Raw genomic sequence first — 15,870 nt, 5'->3', positions numbered from 1 at the left:
TGCATCCCACGGAGCGGGGAGCCTGCTTCTCCCTCTGCCTGCTCCTCCCCCTGCTTGTGCTCTCTCCTCTGCCAAATAAATAAAATAAAATCATACACACACACACACACATGCACAATGTCTTTGTTTTTCCACTGAAGCCACAATACGTGGCATATAATAGATGCTAAATTTATTATTTTTAACAGCTTTACTGAGGTATAATAAATATATAATAAAATGTATACATTTGAAGTGTACCATTTGATAAATTTTGATAAATTTAAACTCATAAAACTATTACAAAAATCAAGATATTAAAAACTTACAAAATTTTCCTCATGCCCCTTTTTAATCCCTCCTACCCACTTCTCCTTACTCCACTTCCATAACCTTCTTTTTTTTTTTTTTTAAAGATTTTATTTATTTATTTGTCAGAGAGAGAGAGTGAGCACAGGCAGACAGAGCGGCAGAGGGAGAAGCAGGCTCCCTGCGGAGCAAGGAGCCCAATGTGGGACTCGATCCCAGGACGCTGGGATCATGACCTGAGCCGAAGGCAGCCGCTTAACCAACTGAGCCACCCAGGCGTCCCATAACCTTCTTATGTACATTTTGCCACTCTAGACTAATTTGCTTTCTGAAGTTTTACATAGGTAAAAACTGTATAGTATATTATTGTTTTTTGTCTGACTCTGACATCCAGCCTTAATTATTTTGAGATTAATTCATGTTGTCATGTGAATCAACAGTTTATTTTTTGTTATTGTTGACTAGTATTCTATCGTATAGTTAGGCCACAGTTTTTCATTCATCTGTTGATAGACATTTGGGTTGTTTTCAGTTTGGGGCTGTTACAGACATAGCTACTGTAAATCTTTATATACACACACACATTTATAAAGTATATATATATACACACACTTCCATTAGTCTTGTGTAAATACTTAGGAGTGGGATGGCTGAATTGTATGGTAGGTGTATGTTTAATTTTTTTAAGAGACTGCCACACTGTTTTCCAAAGTGGTTGTGCCATTTAACATTTGCACCTGAACTGTAGGAGAGTTCCCTTACCTCTAGGTTCCAGCCAGTACTTTGTATGACCAGTCTTTTTAATTTAGACATTTAAATAGGTGTGAAGTGTGTAACTCATGTGGTTTTAATTTGTTTTTTTCCTAGTGCCTAATAATATTAAGCACTTTTTCGTGTACTTTTTGCTGTCTGTACATCATCTTTAGGGAAGTTTTTCATATCTTCTTCCCCTTTAGTGAAGGAGGAAAGTTATTTGTTTTCTTATCATTCAGTTTTGAGAGTTCTTTGTGTATTTTGGATATAAGCCTCTTATGAGACATAATAATTTCAAATGTTTTCTCCCACTCAGTGGCTTGTCTTCTGATTCCCTTAGCAGTGTCTTCTGAAGAGAGGCAAGTCTAATTTTTGTGAAGTCCAAGTTATTTTTTCTGTTGTGGGCTGTACTTTATGACATCTCTAAAAGATACATGCCTAACACAAGGTCAAAAAGGTTTTCCTCCAGGGGCGCCTGGGTGGCTCAGTGGGTTAAAGCCTCTGCCTTCGGCTCGGGTCGTGATCCCAGGGTCCTGGGATCGAGCCCCACATTGGGCTCTCTGCTCAGCAGGGAGCCTGCTTCCTCCTCTCTCTCTCTGCCTGCCTCTCTGCCTACTTGTAATCTCTGTCAAATAAATAAATAAATAAATAAATCTTTAAAAAAAAAAAAAAAAAAAAAAAAAAAAAAAGGTTTTCCTCCAGAACTTTTGGTTTTGGGTTTTATATTTAGGTCTGTGCTCCATTTTGAGTTAATTTTCATATATGGCATGAGACATGGGCTGAAGTTCCTTTTTTTTTTTTTTTTGGCATATAAATGTCCACTTGTTCCAGCACCATTTATTGAAAAAAACTATACTTTCTCTACTACTTTCTCTACTAAATGTCTTTGCAACTTTGTGAAAAAATCAGTCATCTATACACGTGTGGGTCTATTTCTGAACTTCTATTCCATTGATCTACTTTTTTATCTTCACATTTTACATTGTGGGCTCAGGACACTTAAACATATACTGTACATATATAAATATAGACACTTACATGTAATTAGGACACAAGTTCCACCAGACAATACTTACCTTCATTAAGTGCAATAATAGGTGGTGGTATTTTCAGTTCTATTTTAGTTTTTAAAACTGTTGGAGCACACTACATTGATTTTATGGTCCACTATTGAATATTGGCCTAAAATTTGGAAAACACTACCAATTTAAAAGATCTCTTTCAGCCTCCAAACCACTATAACTGTGACTCACTTTAGTTTTCTGAACACTTTGTGAGCTGTACCTTGCCATATGGCAGCTACTCAGATCCTTTTGAACACCTTTTGAACACAATTTGGGACATTTCCTCTGGCATGAATGCAAGCCTAGATAAGACTTAGACTTAGACTCTGCTAACTATAATCTCTGAAGTGAACTATCTATTCAGAGAAGTGCAAAACAATGAAGCAGAAGCTGCAGGGAATCTTTTGGTTTGTTAAGGGAGAGTGTGGAGGTGTGGGTATTTTAGTATTACAGTGACTGAAGTTTCATCATTTAATGTCCAACATTTGCCCTGTAAGCCAAGAAACAGAGTCAGTGGGGTTTGGCTGGATAGAGTAGTTGCTGGGTCTGACTTAGGTGTTGCTCCAAGCTGTGTAGTCCCCAAATATGCCTCTTTAGTCCTTCTGGAGTGTGGGGGCCACCTAATATTCTTTAATAATATTACGGTTTTTATTTTCTTTTTTTTTCTGATGATTAATGATGTTGAGCACCTTTTCATGTATCTGTTGGTCATTTGCATGTCTTTCAAGACAAACAAGTAAAATGTATTACTTAAAAAATGTGTTTCTTACTGTGTGTCATGGTAAAAAAGAATATTGAAAAACCCGAGTCAAATCTAACCTCTTTGTTTAACATATAAAGAAGAAAAAATAAACCTTAGAGAAATCAAGTGATTAATGTCCTGGTGGTTAATGAAAAGCTGAAATCAGGATGCAGAAAATCTCTTAGTCCTCTGCTCCATTATAAGAACATCATCTATCACCTGGAAGAATACTTCCCATTTTCTATGTAGATATCTTCCTATATTAGTCCGGTTTGAAAATTAAATGAATTCCATTAATATATTGCAAATATGTTGTAAATTTTATCATTGCTTAAGGCACTAATTAGTGGTTTTCACTTGTTCTAGTTAATGCTGGTCTTAACACGATTCTGCATATTAACTCTGGAAAGAGAGGTAATCTGTACTGTTTTAAAGAATGAGGATGAGAAACTAAGTTATCAGGGGTTTAGTGCAGTCATTTGAAAAAATGCCTCTTCTTCCCAGACTGGTTTATCCTGCTCAGTGAATACTGTTTTATTCTGACATCCCTTTTTCCAACAGCTATTTAAAATAATAATGAGAGGGTGCCTGGGTGGCTCAGTTGCTTAAGCATCTGCCTTTGGCTCAGGTCATGATCCCAAGGTTCTGGGATCGAGCCCTGCATTGGGCTCCCTGCTCAGGGGGAGCTTGCTTCTCCTTCTCCCTCTCCCTCTGCTGCTACCCCCCACTCTCTGTCTATCTCTCCCACTCTCAAATAAGTAAATAAAATCTCAAAATAAATAAAATAATGAGAGAATTTTAAAAAAAAAGATATTTATGGTATATGAAATCCTGTCATCACATGGGAGGCAAAGGTGTCAATATTTTCCTGCACATAGAATAAGCTTGTTGACCATGGCACCAAACATACTTCCCGCAGAGAACCCCTCTTAGCAGCAACTGGAACAAATATTTTACTTAAATGGAAAATCCCATTACAATTCTTCTGCAACTCTGGCAGATAGAAAGCTTTTTCTAATACTACTAATCATACCAGAGGAAGGTTATAAACTTCCTTTTCTACTGTGGTCTATGACCGGTTGCCATAGTCCTCCTAAGAAAAGTCAATATTGGTTGTACTGGCCTTTGCCGTATTTGAATTCATGCAAATTCAGAATAGAATCCAGCTTTTCAATTTCCTTCTCGAGTTGCTTCTCAGGAAAGTATGAAACCAAAAGGCACATTTAAATTATTGCACTCTTGGAGCGCCTGGGTGGCTTAATGAGTTAAAGCCTCTGCCTTCGGCTCAGGTCATGATCTCCGGGTCCTGGGATCTGGGATCAAGCACCACATGGGGCTCTCTGCTCAGCAGGGAGCCTGCTTCCCTTCCTCTCTCTCTGCCTGCCTCTCTGCCTACTTGTGATCTCTGTCAAATTAATAAATAAAATCTTTAAATTATTGTGCTCTTTAATTTGCTTGAAAAATGACAACTAGAGAGTCTTGAATAAGTTCCTTTTATTTGTTCTGAAATTAATACTCAATGTTAATATTATACAAGCCAGAACTGCTAGTTAAAAAACAGTGAAAATTTCCACATGTCTTTTAAAAACAAAGACCTTTAAAAAAACTCATTAATGATTTTGTCAGTTGTAATACATATATTTGATGAGGGTGCAGTGAAATAGACATTCATATATACTGCTAGAGGTGACAAAAACTGCTACCACCTTTCAAACAAGACATTTGACAATATATATTAAAAACTTTAACAAATGGGTGCCTGGGTGGCTCAGTCAGTTAAGGGTCTGCCTTTGGCTTGGGTCATGATCCCAGAGTCCTGGGATTGAGCTGTGCGTTGTTGGGCTCCCTGCTCGGTGGAGAGCCTTCTTCTCCCTCTTCCTCTCCTCTGTCTGCCATTCTGCCTACTTGTGCTCTCTATCTCTCTGTCAAATACATAAATAAAATCTTTAAAATAAAATAAAAACTTTAACATGTTTTTGTGAAAAATTTGACCCTTTGATTAAAAAATTTGACTTTCAGAAATTTAGCCTAGTGAAATGTATAATTAAATAGACAAACATTTGTGTATAAGGGTGTTCATCACAGTATTATTTGGAACATCAAAAAACTGGAAACAACATACATATACTACGTTGGGAATTGGTGACTAAAGTGAAAGGCTATTCATATAATAGATTACCTTACATCCATCAAAAATATCCCATTTGAAATAAAGATATACAAGCAAAGAAAAAAAATGTTAACAGTTGCTATCTCCCAATGGTAGGTTTTCAGGTGACTTCTACCTTCCCCCGCCCAGCTTTCCTGAGATACAACTGACACCTAACATTGTGTAAGTATAAGGTGCACAACATCTTAACTTTTTGTTAAATGTAAACTTTTGTAAAATGTAAAATGATTACCACTATCAAATTAGCTAACACCTCTATCCCATCACCTAACTACCACTTCTTCTTTGTGATGAGAACACTTAAGATCTTCTCTCTTAGCAATTTTATTTTACTCCCATCTCTATTTTCCAAATTTCCTTCAGTATACAACTCTACTTTTAGGAAGGACTTTAAAATTCATTTGCACGTAGTAGCAGGGAGAATTTGTTTTTTTTAGTACAGTTCAGTACAAATGAAATGTAATGCCTCTTTACAATGGTTGTAACTTCCAAATATTTGCACATCTTTTCACCTCCCATATATATTAAAATATGGAAAGAGCCAAAACAACTCTCATTAAAACGTCTCTTTCTTCCAAATGAAAAGCCCCCAAATAAGACCACGATAGCCTCAATTTATTACACATGTGTGTGTGTAACTTCATTATAATTAGTTCTTTTGAAGTTTATCTGTATTTGATCTGTGTGTTTACTGCGCAGGTAGGAATACATCTTCCATCTTTATATTCCACCGATCATCTCCATTTCTCCCCTCCTGTTCTTCCTATGTTCTAGAGAGTGTACAATGTTTTGTTCTTCAGGGTCTTCATTACTGAGAAGGTGGCATATAAAAGTTACATAATGCAAGCTTTATTTATACTTGTAAAATCATTGGTTAGAAAGTTTTTGCAACATTTTACAAACATGTAACCAACAACTGCAATTCGGAGGTACTCTACAACCTAATACAATCCTTTAAGAGCTCTCAGCCTTTCGAGCAGGAACTTCAAGAACTAATACAGTCGACAACTCTCTGGGGAGCAGGGATGGAAATCAACAACCACGCTCCTTAGGAATTTCCAAAGAGAAGGGCAAGGAGGGGTGCTGGTGATGGCATAGGTTGCCAAACCCACTCAGGCACACTTCACGTAGACTAACCCACCAAATTAAAGGACAGGAGAACACCCAAGCCCAACTTTAAAAGCACTCAGTTCTGATCCAAATTAAATCAGGAGGGTACATTCCCTGTGACATCTGGGCCACCACAAAAGTTCTTGAGGGCAGGTGTTGAGGGTTCTCCATCTTTCCTTTTTCTCTCCACTATTACCTTCTACCGCTTTTCTTGACCCTCTCCTTTTCCCATTTCCTATGTCCTTGGCCCAGCTCTGGCACTGAAGGCATTAAGCACTGCCGGCCGGTGAATTAAGTCACTACTTGGTAGACCGCTCCTGCCAATGAAAGCATCTCTGCTTGAGTCCCTCGAAGTGTAAAATTCCTGTGCTGTCGAGTCATCTCAAAAGCGCTTCCTCGCGCTATGCAGCTAAAGAGAACCTATAAGTGACAAAGTACAGCAGGGGTTCAGGTAGAGGACCCTAACCGCTTCGCGTTAGGACATAATCCTCAGGGGATGGAAAAGCCGGAAGACGTGAGAAGGCTGGGGGTAGAACCGAGCCCCTACTAAGCACGCAAGCGCGTCGTTCACAGCGCCTGCGCACAGAATCTGGAGAGGGGTGGGGAGCAGAAAGGAGCTTTTGGGCCCAGCGCTCCCACTGCTCAGCTCCCCCCGCCTCCTCCAGCTGCTCGCGGTCCCAAACAACCGGGTGCGCGCCGGCGCTCTCCATCCATTGGCTTTTAGCCTTTTCCGTTTCCGCCCAGCCCTCCACAGTCCGCCAATCAGCTTGAGCGTTTGGGAAAGGGGCCACCTCCGAGCCCGACGCTTTGGCTCCTCTGCCTCCCCCGGCTGCTGCCTCCGCTGCTGCCACCTCCTCCGTCAGGCAGGCGTCTGCGGGGGCCCGAGGGGCGGCGGCGGCAGCGGCGGCGGCAGCGAAATGGAGCCGGAGGCCGGCGGCCGAAGCAGTGCTCGCAGGCATGGGGCTGGGCCCCCGAGCACTCCGCCGCCTCGGGAGCAGGAGCGGAAGCTGGAGCAGGAGAAGCTGTCCGGGGTGGTGAAGAGCGTCCACCGGCGGCTCCGCAAGAAGTACCGGGAAGGTAAACAGCGAGCTTGAGCGAGGGGGGAGGGGAGGCCTCATCGCCCCCAGCCCCTTGTCACCTCTCCCCTCCCCCAAGGGGCCACCATTGCAACCTGAAGGAGCTGCACGTCAGCCCCTGCCAGCGCCGCTCTCCCAGGCCCGGACGCCCCCTTCTTGGTCGAGTCCTCAGTCGGCGTCAGACGCGCTCCTCCCGCCCCTTTTTCTTCGAGGGCCCTTCAGGAGAGTTCCAGGGCTGTGGAGGAACTGAGTCCCCACCCCTTCCAGTCCCCTGTCCCCAGTCGGGGTGCTGAGATTGTTGTCACTACACACACAAACACACGCGCCCTCCCAGAAGAGGTGGAGGTCGCTCGTCGCGAGAGAGGTGAAGGTAAAACACGAAGGCAGGTAAAAGCCATTTGGGAAAGATTGCAGGAAGCGTGAGTTGCCACTCTCTCCCTGCGCTTGACCAGGCTGCTTGATTTGCTGCCCCGACAGACCCCGTGCCTGTGGGTTTAGCCAGGCAGTGCTGGAGCTTCCTCGCATTGGTTTCCAGGGCTGCGAAGTCAGCAGGCCTTCTAGCTGACTGGACCTCACCTTGTTAGAGGGGGGAGGGGCGCCATTCATAACCCCCATCCGCCATTCTCCAAAACCTTGATTTCGGTGGGGAAGGAAAAGATCTGGGGCAGGTTCTCAAAATATTGTTTAGCTTTGAATAGTCTGTGTAACCACCGAGCCTCCTAAGGACACAGATGCCGGTGAAGCTGGGAACCTGTCCTATGGAAGATCTGAAGCAAAGGAAGAAGCCTTTAGTAGCTTTTGCTTTTGCCTGAGGAGCGTGTATAGTTGGGGTCTGCAGTTATCCTTGGTGTTTTTAAATATAGGCTTCTTTTCAGATCTATTTTGTAGGTCACTTGACATTGGAAATTCCCAGTTTTTTACACACTCAGGAGAAATTTCTTGAGTATCAAAATGAGGGCTAGCCTTCTGCTTGCTCTCACTTTAGCTTAATTGCAAACTGAAACTCAGCAGTCTTCTAGTGTTAGTTTTATGGTGAGTTAAATTTAGGATTAGACGCAAAATGTGTTACAGTGACATGTAACATCATGTTACTTTTGATTTACGAACACTTTTCAATTACTCTAGAAGATTAAAAAGAAGTATCTTTTGTTCCTTTGAATGTGGTTGCTGTGTTTCACTTCTCAAACTTTTAATTCAAAGTTTTCCTCCCTTGGCAACTCAAGCCTAGTTTTTTAAATGGCTGTTTAAATAGTCATCCTCAAAGATGGCTTATAGTTACTGTTTAATAGGTGACAATAGGAAGAGACTTATCAGGCGTGGTTAAGATGTTGTCATGTGTTTTTTAAAAGAATGCTTTAACCCCCAACCCACAATTTATTCAATAAAATGAGTAGTTGTCATGGCAACCATTGCATCATTCTTGATATTCAAAGAATGCACTTACATAATGGCATTCACTGTAGATTGGAGAAATCTACTGGAGAAATGAAGAAATAAATGTACACAATTTAATTTATCATGCTATTTTGTACAGCTCTAAGCAAGTACATCTTTTTAAAGAAAAAGCTGACTAGCATATAATTGTTTCCATTCCTACCGCTTTATAATATTATTAATTTATTTGTAAATGAAGAGGTTCCACTTAAATCAACACACTACTAATGTGTCGTCGTGTATTCAAGTGCTGTTTATACTTGATTAGTTCCCACATGTTGAAACACGTCTTTAAACTTGAACATTAACCAAGGGAACTTTTGTTTATAATGAGAATTGGTCATTGGAAGTTACCAGAGCTAGAAGAGATACATGTAGTTCATAAGTGAATGATCTAGTGTGCTTCTGAGCAGGTAAAGTCCTGGCAGTCTGTAAACATTTGAGTGAGACTGTTCTTTAGGCATTTTAATGCCATGAATTCCATCAATGATCTAGATTTCTCTAGGCTTTATTCCAGTGATACACAAAGCCCCACCAGTGAACTAGCAAAGTAAGAGATCCTAATGAGCATGCACTTCCTACTTTTATTTCTGACATATAAGTCAAATCTTAGTTGTGATTGGACAGAAATCTGTGAAAAGGCCATCTGTGGAGAAGTCTAACTATGCACATAATCCCAAGAAAATATTTTTTTAGTGTTTTCCTTTGAGGTTTTAGTATTATAATATTGGTGGTCCACAGTGTGCAAACATACAAGTTCATTTGCAAGTCACCAGTGGTCATAAAATAATGATGTAAGTGGAGCTTAGGTGCTAGGTCAGGTTATACAGGCCTATTTAAACAGTAACTGTAAGACCATCAATGATATAAACTACACACCTTTTATAAGAATATTTCTATTAGAAAATGCAGTGAAAATTCCAGCTTACAGTCTTGGAATGTTAGACTAGAAGGAACCTTAGCATTTATCATTGATTCCCAAATGTGACTGATCATCTGTGTGCCATTTAGAAAATTCTTGTCTTCTACCTTTGGTATATAGTTTCAGAATCCTTGTCAGTGGGGCCTGGAAATTTGTCAGCCAATCTTTGGAATGTGTTCCTTTTGCACATGAGTGAGCCAAATCCCAAAAATATTGAAACAACTTGCTTGAAGTTTGGATAGTTCATCATTAGTACTGTACATATTTTATGGAAATAATTTTTTCTTCCCAATTGCACACCTAATGGTAACTCCACATGTTGGTGAAATAGGAGGAAAATGGGAAGCAGGAATTTGTATTAGGTAAAATGATGTAAATTGATGAGAATGGAGTAATCCATGGGATAGGTATGATGAGCTGAGTTGGGACTATATGAAGTATGGGTTTTGGGGTGAGAAATGGCAGGAGTGAGCATTAGATAACAAGTATACAGTTAGATAATGTAGTTTTCCCTTCCCTTATATCTGGTACTGAAATTGAAAATGAATCAGGAATAACAACGAAAATAAGATTTTCCTGCTGTGTTAGAAAAAATTTCTCTCCATCCTTTCTAGTCCATTTGCCCAACTGATGCTTGTTGATGGGGATGAGCAGGCTTGGGGTTGGTGGTAGTGGATAGAATGGTAAAGACTAGCTGGTGGATTTAGTGCACCCTTTTTTTTTTTTTTTTTTACCACTTTTTTCCCTCTTTACTCCATTTACTGCCTGTTCTCTGTCACCACTTAGAGATCCTTTGCCAATTTGTATAAAGTAAGAATTGGAGATAATGGTCAGTGTTCTCGGCAGTGCTGTTATCTTAAGTAGTTATCAAGAGGAAATGGTAGGGAAATATCTAGCAGTGGTGAGAAGAAGTGTTTGTAGTATACGCCATTTATAGCTAAGGTACAGTCTTTTAGATTGAGTTTATATAAATGGAAACATGTTTGCAGATATAGGTGTTTTCTGTCTTTGCTATACAGAATTTTAAAAATAACACTGCCATGTAAGCCAGAAATATTTTAAATGTATCATAAGAGTTGTACACAGCTTTTTAATGAGAAACAGCTAATTTTGCTTTCCAAACAGGGACTTCATTGTTTAATCCGATCTGCCTGATGAGTACATATCTAATTGAGAACTGAAGTAGAGCCATGTGTATTTTCAGTTGTCCTTGTATGTTTTTTCCCATAATCCTAGTCACATAATCCTGTTCTTACAGTGATTATTATTATGCTTGGCATCTCTTTTTCCAAACTTAGAGTTTTCATGTAGAAATTGAGAAAATGTAAAGGCTGCAGTTGTTAGAAATAAAAGTATGATTTCCATTCCGTTTAGATTTGATTTTTTAACCCATTTGTGAATGTCTTTAGTAAATTTCATCAATTTATTCATTCTGAATACTCTGAATTTACTTATTCTGTAGGCCAAAACAAGTTAAAACAATTCATCACACAAACCCATGTAGCTTATAAGCGAATCAGAGAAAAGTAAAAATGCATAATAAGCTGTTAACAGTGATATTCTCAAGGTCACTGAATTATGGGTGATCTTCATTGTAGTTTCCTATATTAAAATCAGTGTTAGTAATAGCAATGATGATATCATAAAAGCAGTTAAGACAGATTACTGATACTGAAGCACAAAAGGAGAATACAGGGTATGTTGGTTCTGTAGACTATGTCCGGAAAAAATTATGTTTTGAAGATAAATAGTTGTGAGCAGCATGTTAAGAAGCAACTACTAAATAGTCTAGTTGAGATGTTTAATTTTATTGATTACTCACAATCTTCATAGTTTGAGAGAAGGGGTGAGCTAGAGTAATAGTTTAGGATAGGCTGAAAAATACTATTGTGATTGTTATTCTTTAGCAAACACATGAGAGAGAATTGGCAGGGAGGGAAAAACTTGAATTAGAAATATTTTTAAACTAACACCAAAAGGTCTAAAAATGAAAGAATGAATATAATATTAGTGGTTTTCCTGAAACAAAGTTTTGAAATTGTTTTTAATATTAGGATAACAGATTTTAATTGAAATTTCTTAATTTTTTTTTCCTTCTATGGTCTTCAACACTACTTTAAAATACTAACCAACTCCATGACCCCAAAAAACTTAGAACAGGTTTTCTTTCTTTCTTTCTTTTTTTTCCTTTTTTTAAAGTGAAGTTTTACTCTGTTTTCTTTTTTTTCCTTTTTTTTTAGTCATGCTCATTCTGATATAGAATCAGAAAGTGCTGCTTTGTGATAGAATGTTTATTTAGTTAGCAAAATAAGTAAGGTGAAGACTGTCCACAGAAGGGCTTTGTTAACTTTACACAAGGAGAGTGGGAATTGCCATTCTTGCAGGGAGAAAAAAATGAAGGGTTTAATAATAAGTAACACTAAAAGCGAACATTGACTGGTAAATAGTCATTTCAGTGAGAGGCATATAGTATATTAACTATTTGATTTTGTTATTATTGGTCATCATTGTAGTAAGGTATCTTTTTAGGGTTTTGGTTTTCTTACATTTCAAAAGGTACAGTAAAAATTAAGTAGATCCTCTTGATTGGTGTAGATCCTTTTGATTGTTTTGTGGGGGGAAAAAAAACAATAACAAATGCAGTGGATCTTAGCCTTGGTTCCACATCATTATCATCTGTGGAAATTTGTGGAACATAGGCATATGTATTTGAAAGCTCCATAGGTTATATAATGAACAGAGGAGTTAAGGAACGGTGAACTCTAAAGTACTGTAGAGTAGGAAAGAACCAGAAGAAAGGAGATCACGTAGGAGACCCTTATACTGATCTGATTTAGAGTTAATTATAGCATCAATAACAACAGTGATCATGAATACAGAGAAAGACACACCAAAGAATTTTTGAAGGTCAGAGTGAGTAGTTTCAGTGAAAGTAAATGGGAAGAGTCAGAGATGATGTCAAGGTTTGTTGTCTGGGAAAATTTAAGTACCCATTTTCCTCTGTTTTGGAAATGTGTATGGGTTGGGATGGGAGCAGGGAGAACAGAGTAAACAGGTTGGTTTGTCATAGGGTTGGTGTAATTATTTAGTTTGGAATATATCCTTTGGAAGTATAGGATTGGAAGCCCTGTCTGTGGAAATTGAAGTTTGAGGCCATATGAACTGACCCACAGAGTGATAATAATGTGTACTTGAGTATAGATCCTTGGAAGACACCAGTAGTGTCCAATTTTACATTAGTGTCCCTCTTTCTATCTTGTGCTCCCATACCACGGTTGTGCTTGCCTTTATTGTATTTATCACTTAGTTCAGTTACCTGTCTTTCCCACTAACTTTAGTTCCTTGAGTAGACTCTGCCTTTTGTTTTTGTATCCCTAGTATGTAGCATTATGCCTTATAAATTTAAGGTACACATAAAAAGAAAGATGCTTATATAGATATTTCTAGATAGTTGGGTTTAATCTTTTTATATTCATTCATATTTTTAAATTGTAAATTTGGGGTACAGTTTTTTTGTTTTTTTTTTTTGGTAAAGAATTTATGGTCATGGCTTCTTATATTGAGTAGATTAATTTTACTCTTCTAAAAATGCTTGAAATTATCAATGTAAACATATTGTTTTTCTATAGTTAAACTGTAAATAGTGGAGAATATGGATACTGTAAAATGCCTTGTTCTTAACATTTGGTGAGTGTTTGTGGAATCACGTTGCCTTATTTTTCTGTATACTGTGAATTTCTCTCCTTTGTTATTTGCTACTCCTCTTTCCCTACCTATTGGTTCCTACATACTAGTGTTAGCCAAAGATTAAAAAAAAAAATAAAAAAATAGGGCGCCTGGGTGGCTCAGTGGGTTAAAGCCTCTGCCTTCGGCTCAGGTCATGATCTCAGGGTCCTGGGATCGAGTCCCGCATCGGGCTCTCTGCTCGGCAGGGAGCCTGCTTCCTCCTCTCTCTCTGCCTACTTGTGATCTTTCTCTGTCAAATAAATAGATAAAATCTTAAAAAAATAAAAAATAAAAAGTTTTATCCAAACAGAAAAAATGAGAACTATTAAGGATATTGTATTGTGTGTCTGTGTGTGTTAGTATTAGAAGATGGTAATAATTTTGTTTGAGTGGATATTTACTTATATTTATATACTGTAACTTCAAAGATAAAAATCTTTCAACCCCAATATCAACCTCCTAAATTTTGGGGGTGAAATTTGCACTAGTTGCAAAAAGCAAACATCTGAAAACCACTGATATAAACTGTACTAATTTATTATGCTCTAAGTCTAGGTATATTGATGCCCATTGCAAGGGTTATTTTAGAATAGATGGCTAATCACCATGCATCTGATCATCCCCTTTCTCATTTATAAAGCAATTTCTCTACTTAATATAGAAATTTTTAGTCCAATTTATACAGAAATTAATTCTCAGAAGAGTGTTCATAAGTCCTTTGTTTACACTAAACAAGTAATCTCTGTGGTTGTACGTATATCAGTAAATTTGTTTTATAAGGTAATAACAGATGTTGATGCCATTGATTCTGATTTTTCTTAATTTCTTTCCATCTCATGTATAGGATATATTCAGAGTTTTACATTTTGAATTAACTATTTTTATCATAAATATGTTTATAACAAGAGAATGCTTCAAACACAAGATAGACTGTAGACTAAATTACGTTTGTAGATACTGAGTTTCATCCATTCAGTGTTTTGTTTTTTAATTAAATTTGACTCTTCGGGGTGCCCTAAGCCTCACTGATCTATATATTATTTCAAGAGGTGTTTGAGTTTACGATCTTACTTACCATAGACCTGTGGTTTTGAGCCATCACTGCACAGTGGCTTTATCTGAGGAACATTAAAATAAATAACCAGTTCGCACTCCTGATCAATTAAATGAAACTTCTGGGTGATTCCAGTGTGCAGCCAGAGTTGAAATCATTGCCAGAAATCTAACAATTAATGCAGTTGCAGAGACTAAATAATTGCATTTGACTGACAAAAGACCATTTGTTTGTAGCAAGTAGTATCAGTGCTGCTTGTTCTGGTGCAAAGCTTTGTTCATATCTGTGAACGTTCATAAATTAAAAACTGGGAAAGAGAAGCAAGGTGGTGTGATGGTTAGAAGCATGGACTTTGGCAGTTGACTGCTAGGTCTGATGTGTACCCTTGAGAAGTTTACTTAATGTCTCTGTACTTCAGTTTCCTTATCTGTAAAGTAAAAGATCTGCCTCAGTGGGTTGGTATTAGAATTAAATGAGTTAATATTTGTGAAGTACTTAAAACGGTATTTGCAACATAGGAAGCATTAAATTTGTTAACATACATGGTTTAAGAACTAAAAAGGTATATCATTAACTATACTGCCCAGGTGCATTTAAGGGCTATAACATTGAAGATTGACTGGTTCCTGGAATTTCTACCAAGACTGCTCTGTAGTTTCTGTCTTCTTCAGTATTAGAATGGCTGTAACAGGTTTTTTTTACCCTACCCGCCCCCCCTCCAAACCCCAACTGCTTTGCTTCTTACATTTCTGTTTTTATAAGAAAGGTCTGACCTTAGTACATCACAATATTGGGGTTTTTCCCTCATCAGAGAAATGACTAGTCATGACATGTTGGATATAAGATGCAGGTTTTCAGGTCTTCTATGTTTGAATCTCAGAAGCCCCTTCTACATCACACACCGTGGATGTTTTGTTCCCTTTTAGGTATGCCACTGTATCAAGTGCTCAGGAATCCTCAGAAGCCTGGTTTAACTGTGTTTGTGAGACACTCTAGACCTGAACACTTGTCTTAATGCCAGAGAGTGGCTGTTGAACTTGTTTCCACTTGGTCATGAGTTTATCTGCTTACCTCATATTAGAGAAAATGATCTTTAAAGGTTCTTGAAATGTGAATTTGGTAATCTGGTCATCTATAGGTAAAGTATCTTACTGTCCATATTTGATCATATACCGAAGTAAAAATTAAATAGATTTTTAGTTCTGAATTTCCACAAGTTCAGGATTTGTTTGTGATACTCAAAGTAAATTGGTTTTTTTAAGAGAAGTTAATGACCCTCAAATTTAATGAAATATATTTTTTTTATTTTGTAACTTTTACTGTGCTCATGGCATATAATATTTTTAAATGAAACTTATTGAGGAGCAATTTATGTACAATAAACTGAACCCATTTAAAGCGTATAATTCAATGGATTTTGGCAGATGTATACACCTGTGAAGCATTGCTACATTCAAGATACAGAACATTTCTATTGTTTCCAAATTTCCTTATGCTCCTCTGTACTCACACCTCTCTCACTCTGTACTCC

General features: G+C 38.1%; 1 protein-coding gene across 1 annotated transcript in view; it reads left to right on the top strand.

The window, feature by feature from the left end:
- The first annotated feature begins 6,928 nt into the window (after nt 1-6,928).
- SAMTOR (S-adenosylmethionine sensor upstream of mTORC1) overlaps nt 6,929-15,870 on the top strand; it is a 100,453-nt gene continuing 91,511 nt past the window's right edge. Inside the window, exon 1 of the mRNA XM_080818152.1 lies at nt 6,929-7,204. Coding sequence (XP_080674278.1) covers nt 7,045-7,204 — 160 coding nt within the window. The 5' untranslated portion in view covers nt 6,929-7,044. The remainder of the gene's footprint in view (nt 7,205-15,870) is intronic.

The sequence above is a fragment of the Martes martes genome (assembly GCF_963455335.1).
Source record: "Martes martes genome assembly, chromosome: 11".
Taxonomy (NCBI): Eukaryota; Metazoa; Chordata; class Mammalia; order Carnivora; family Mustelidae; genus Martes; species Martes martes.
This window is presented reverse-complemented; position numbering and strand designations above follow the sequence as displayed.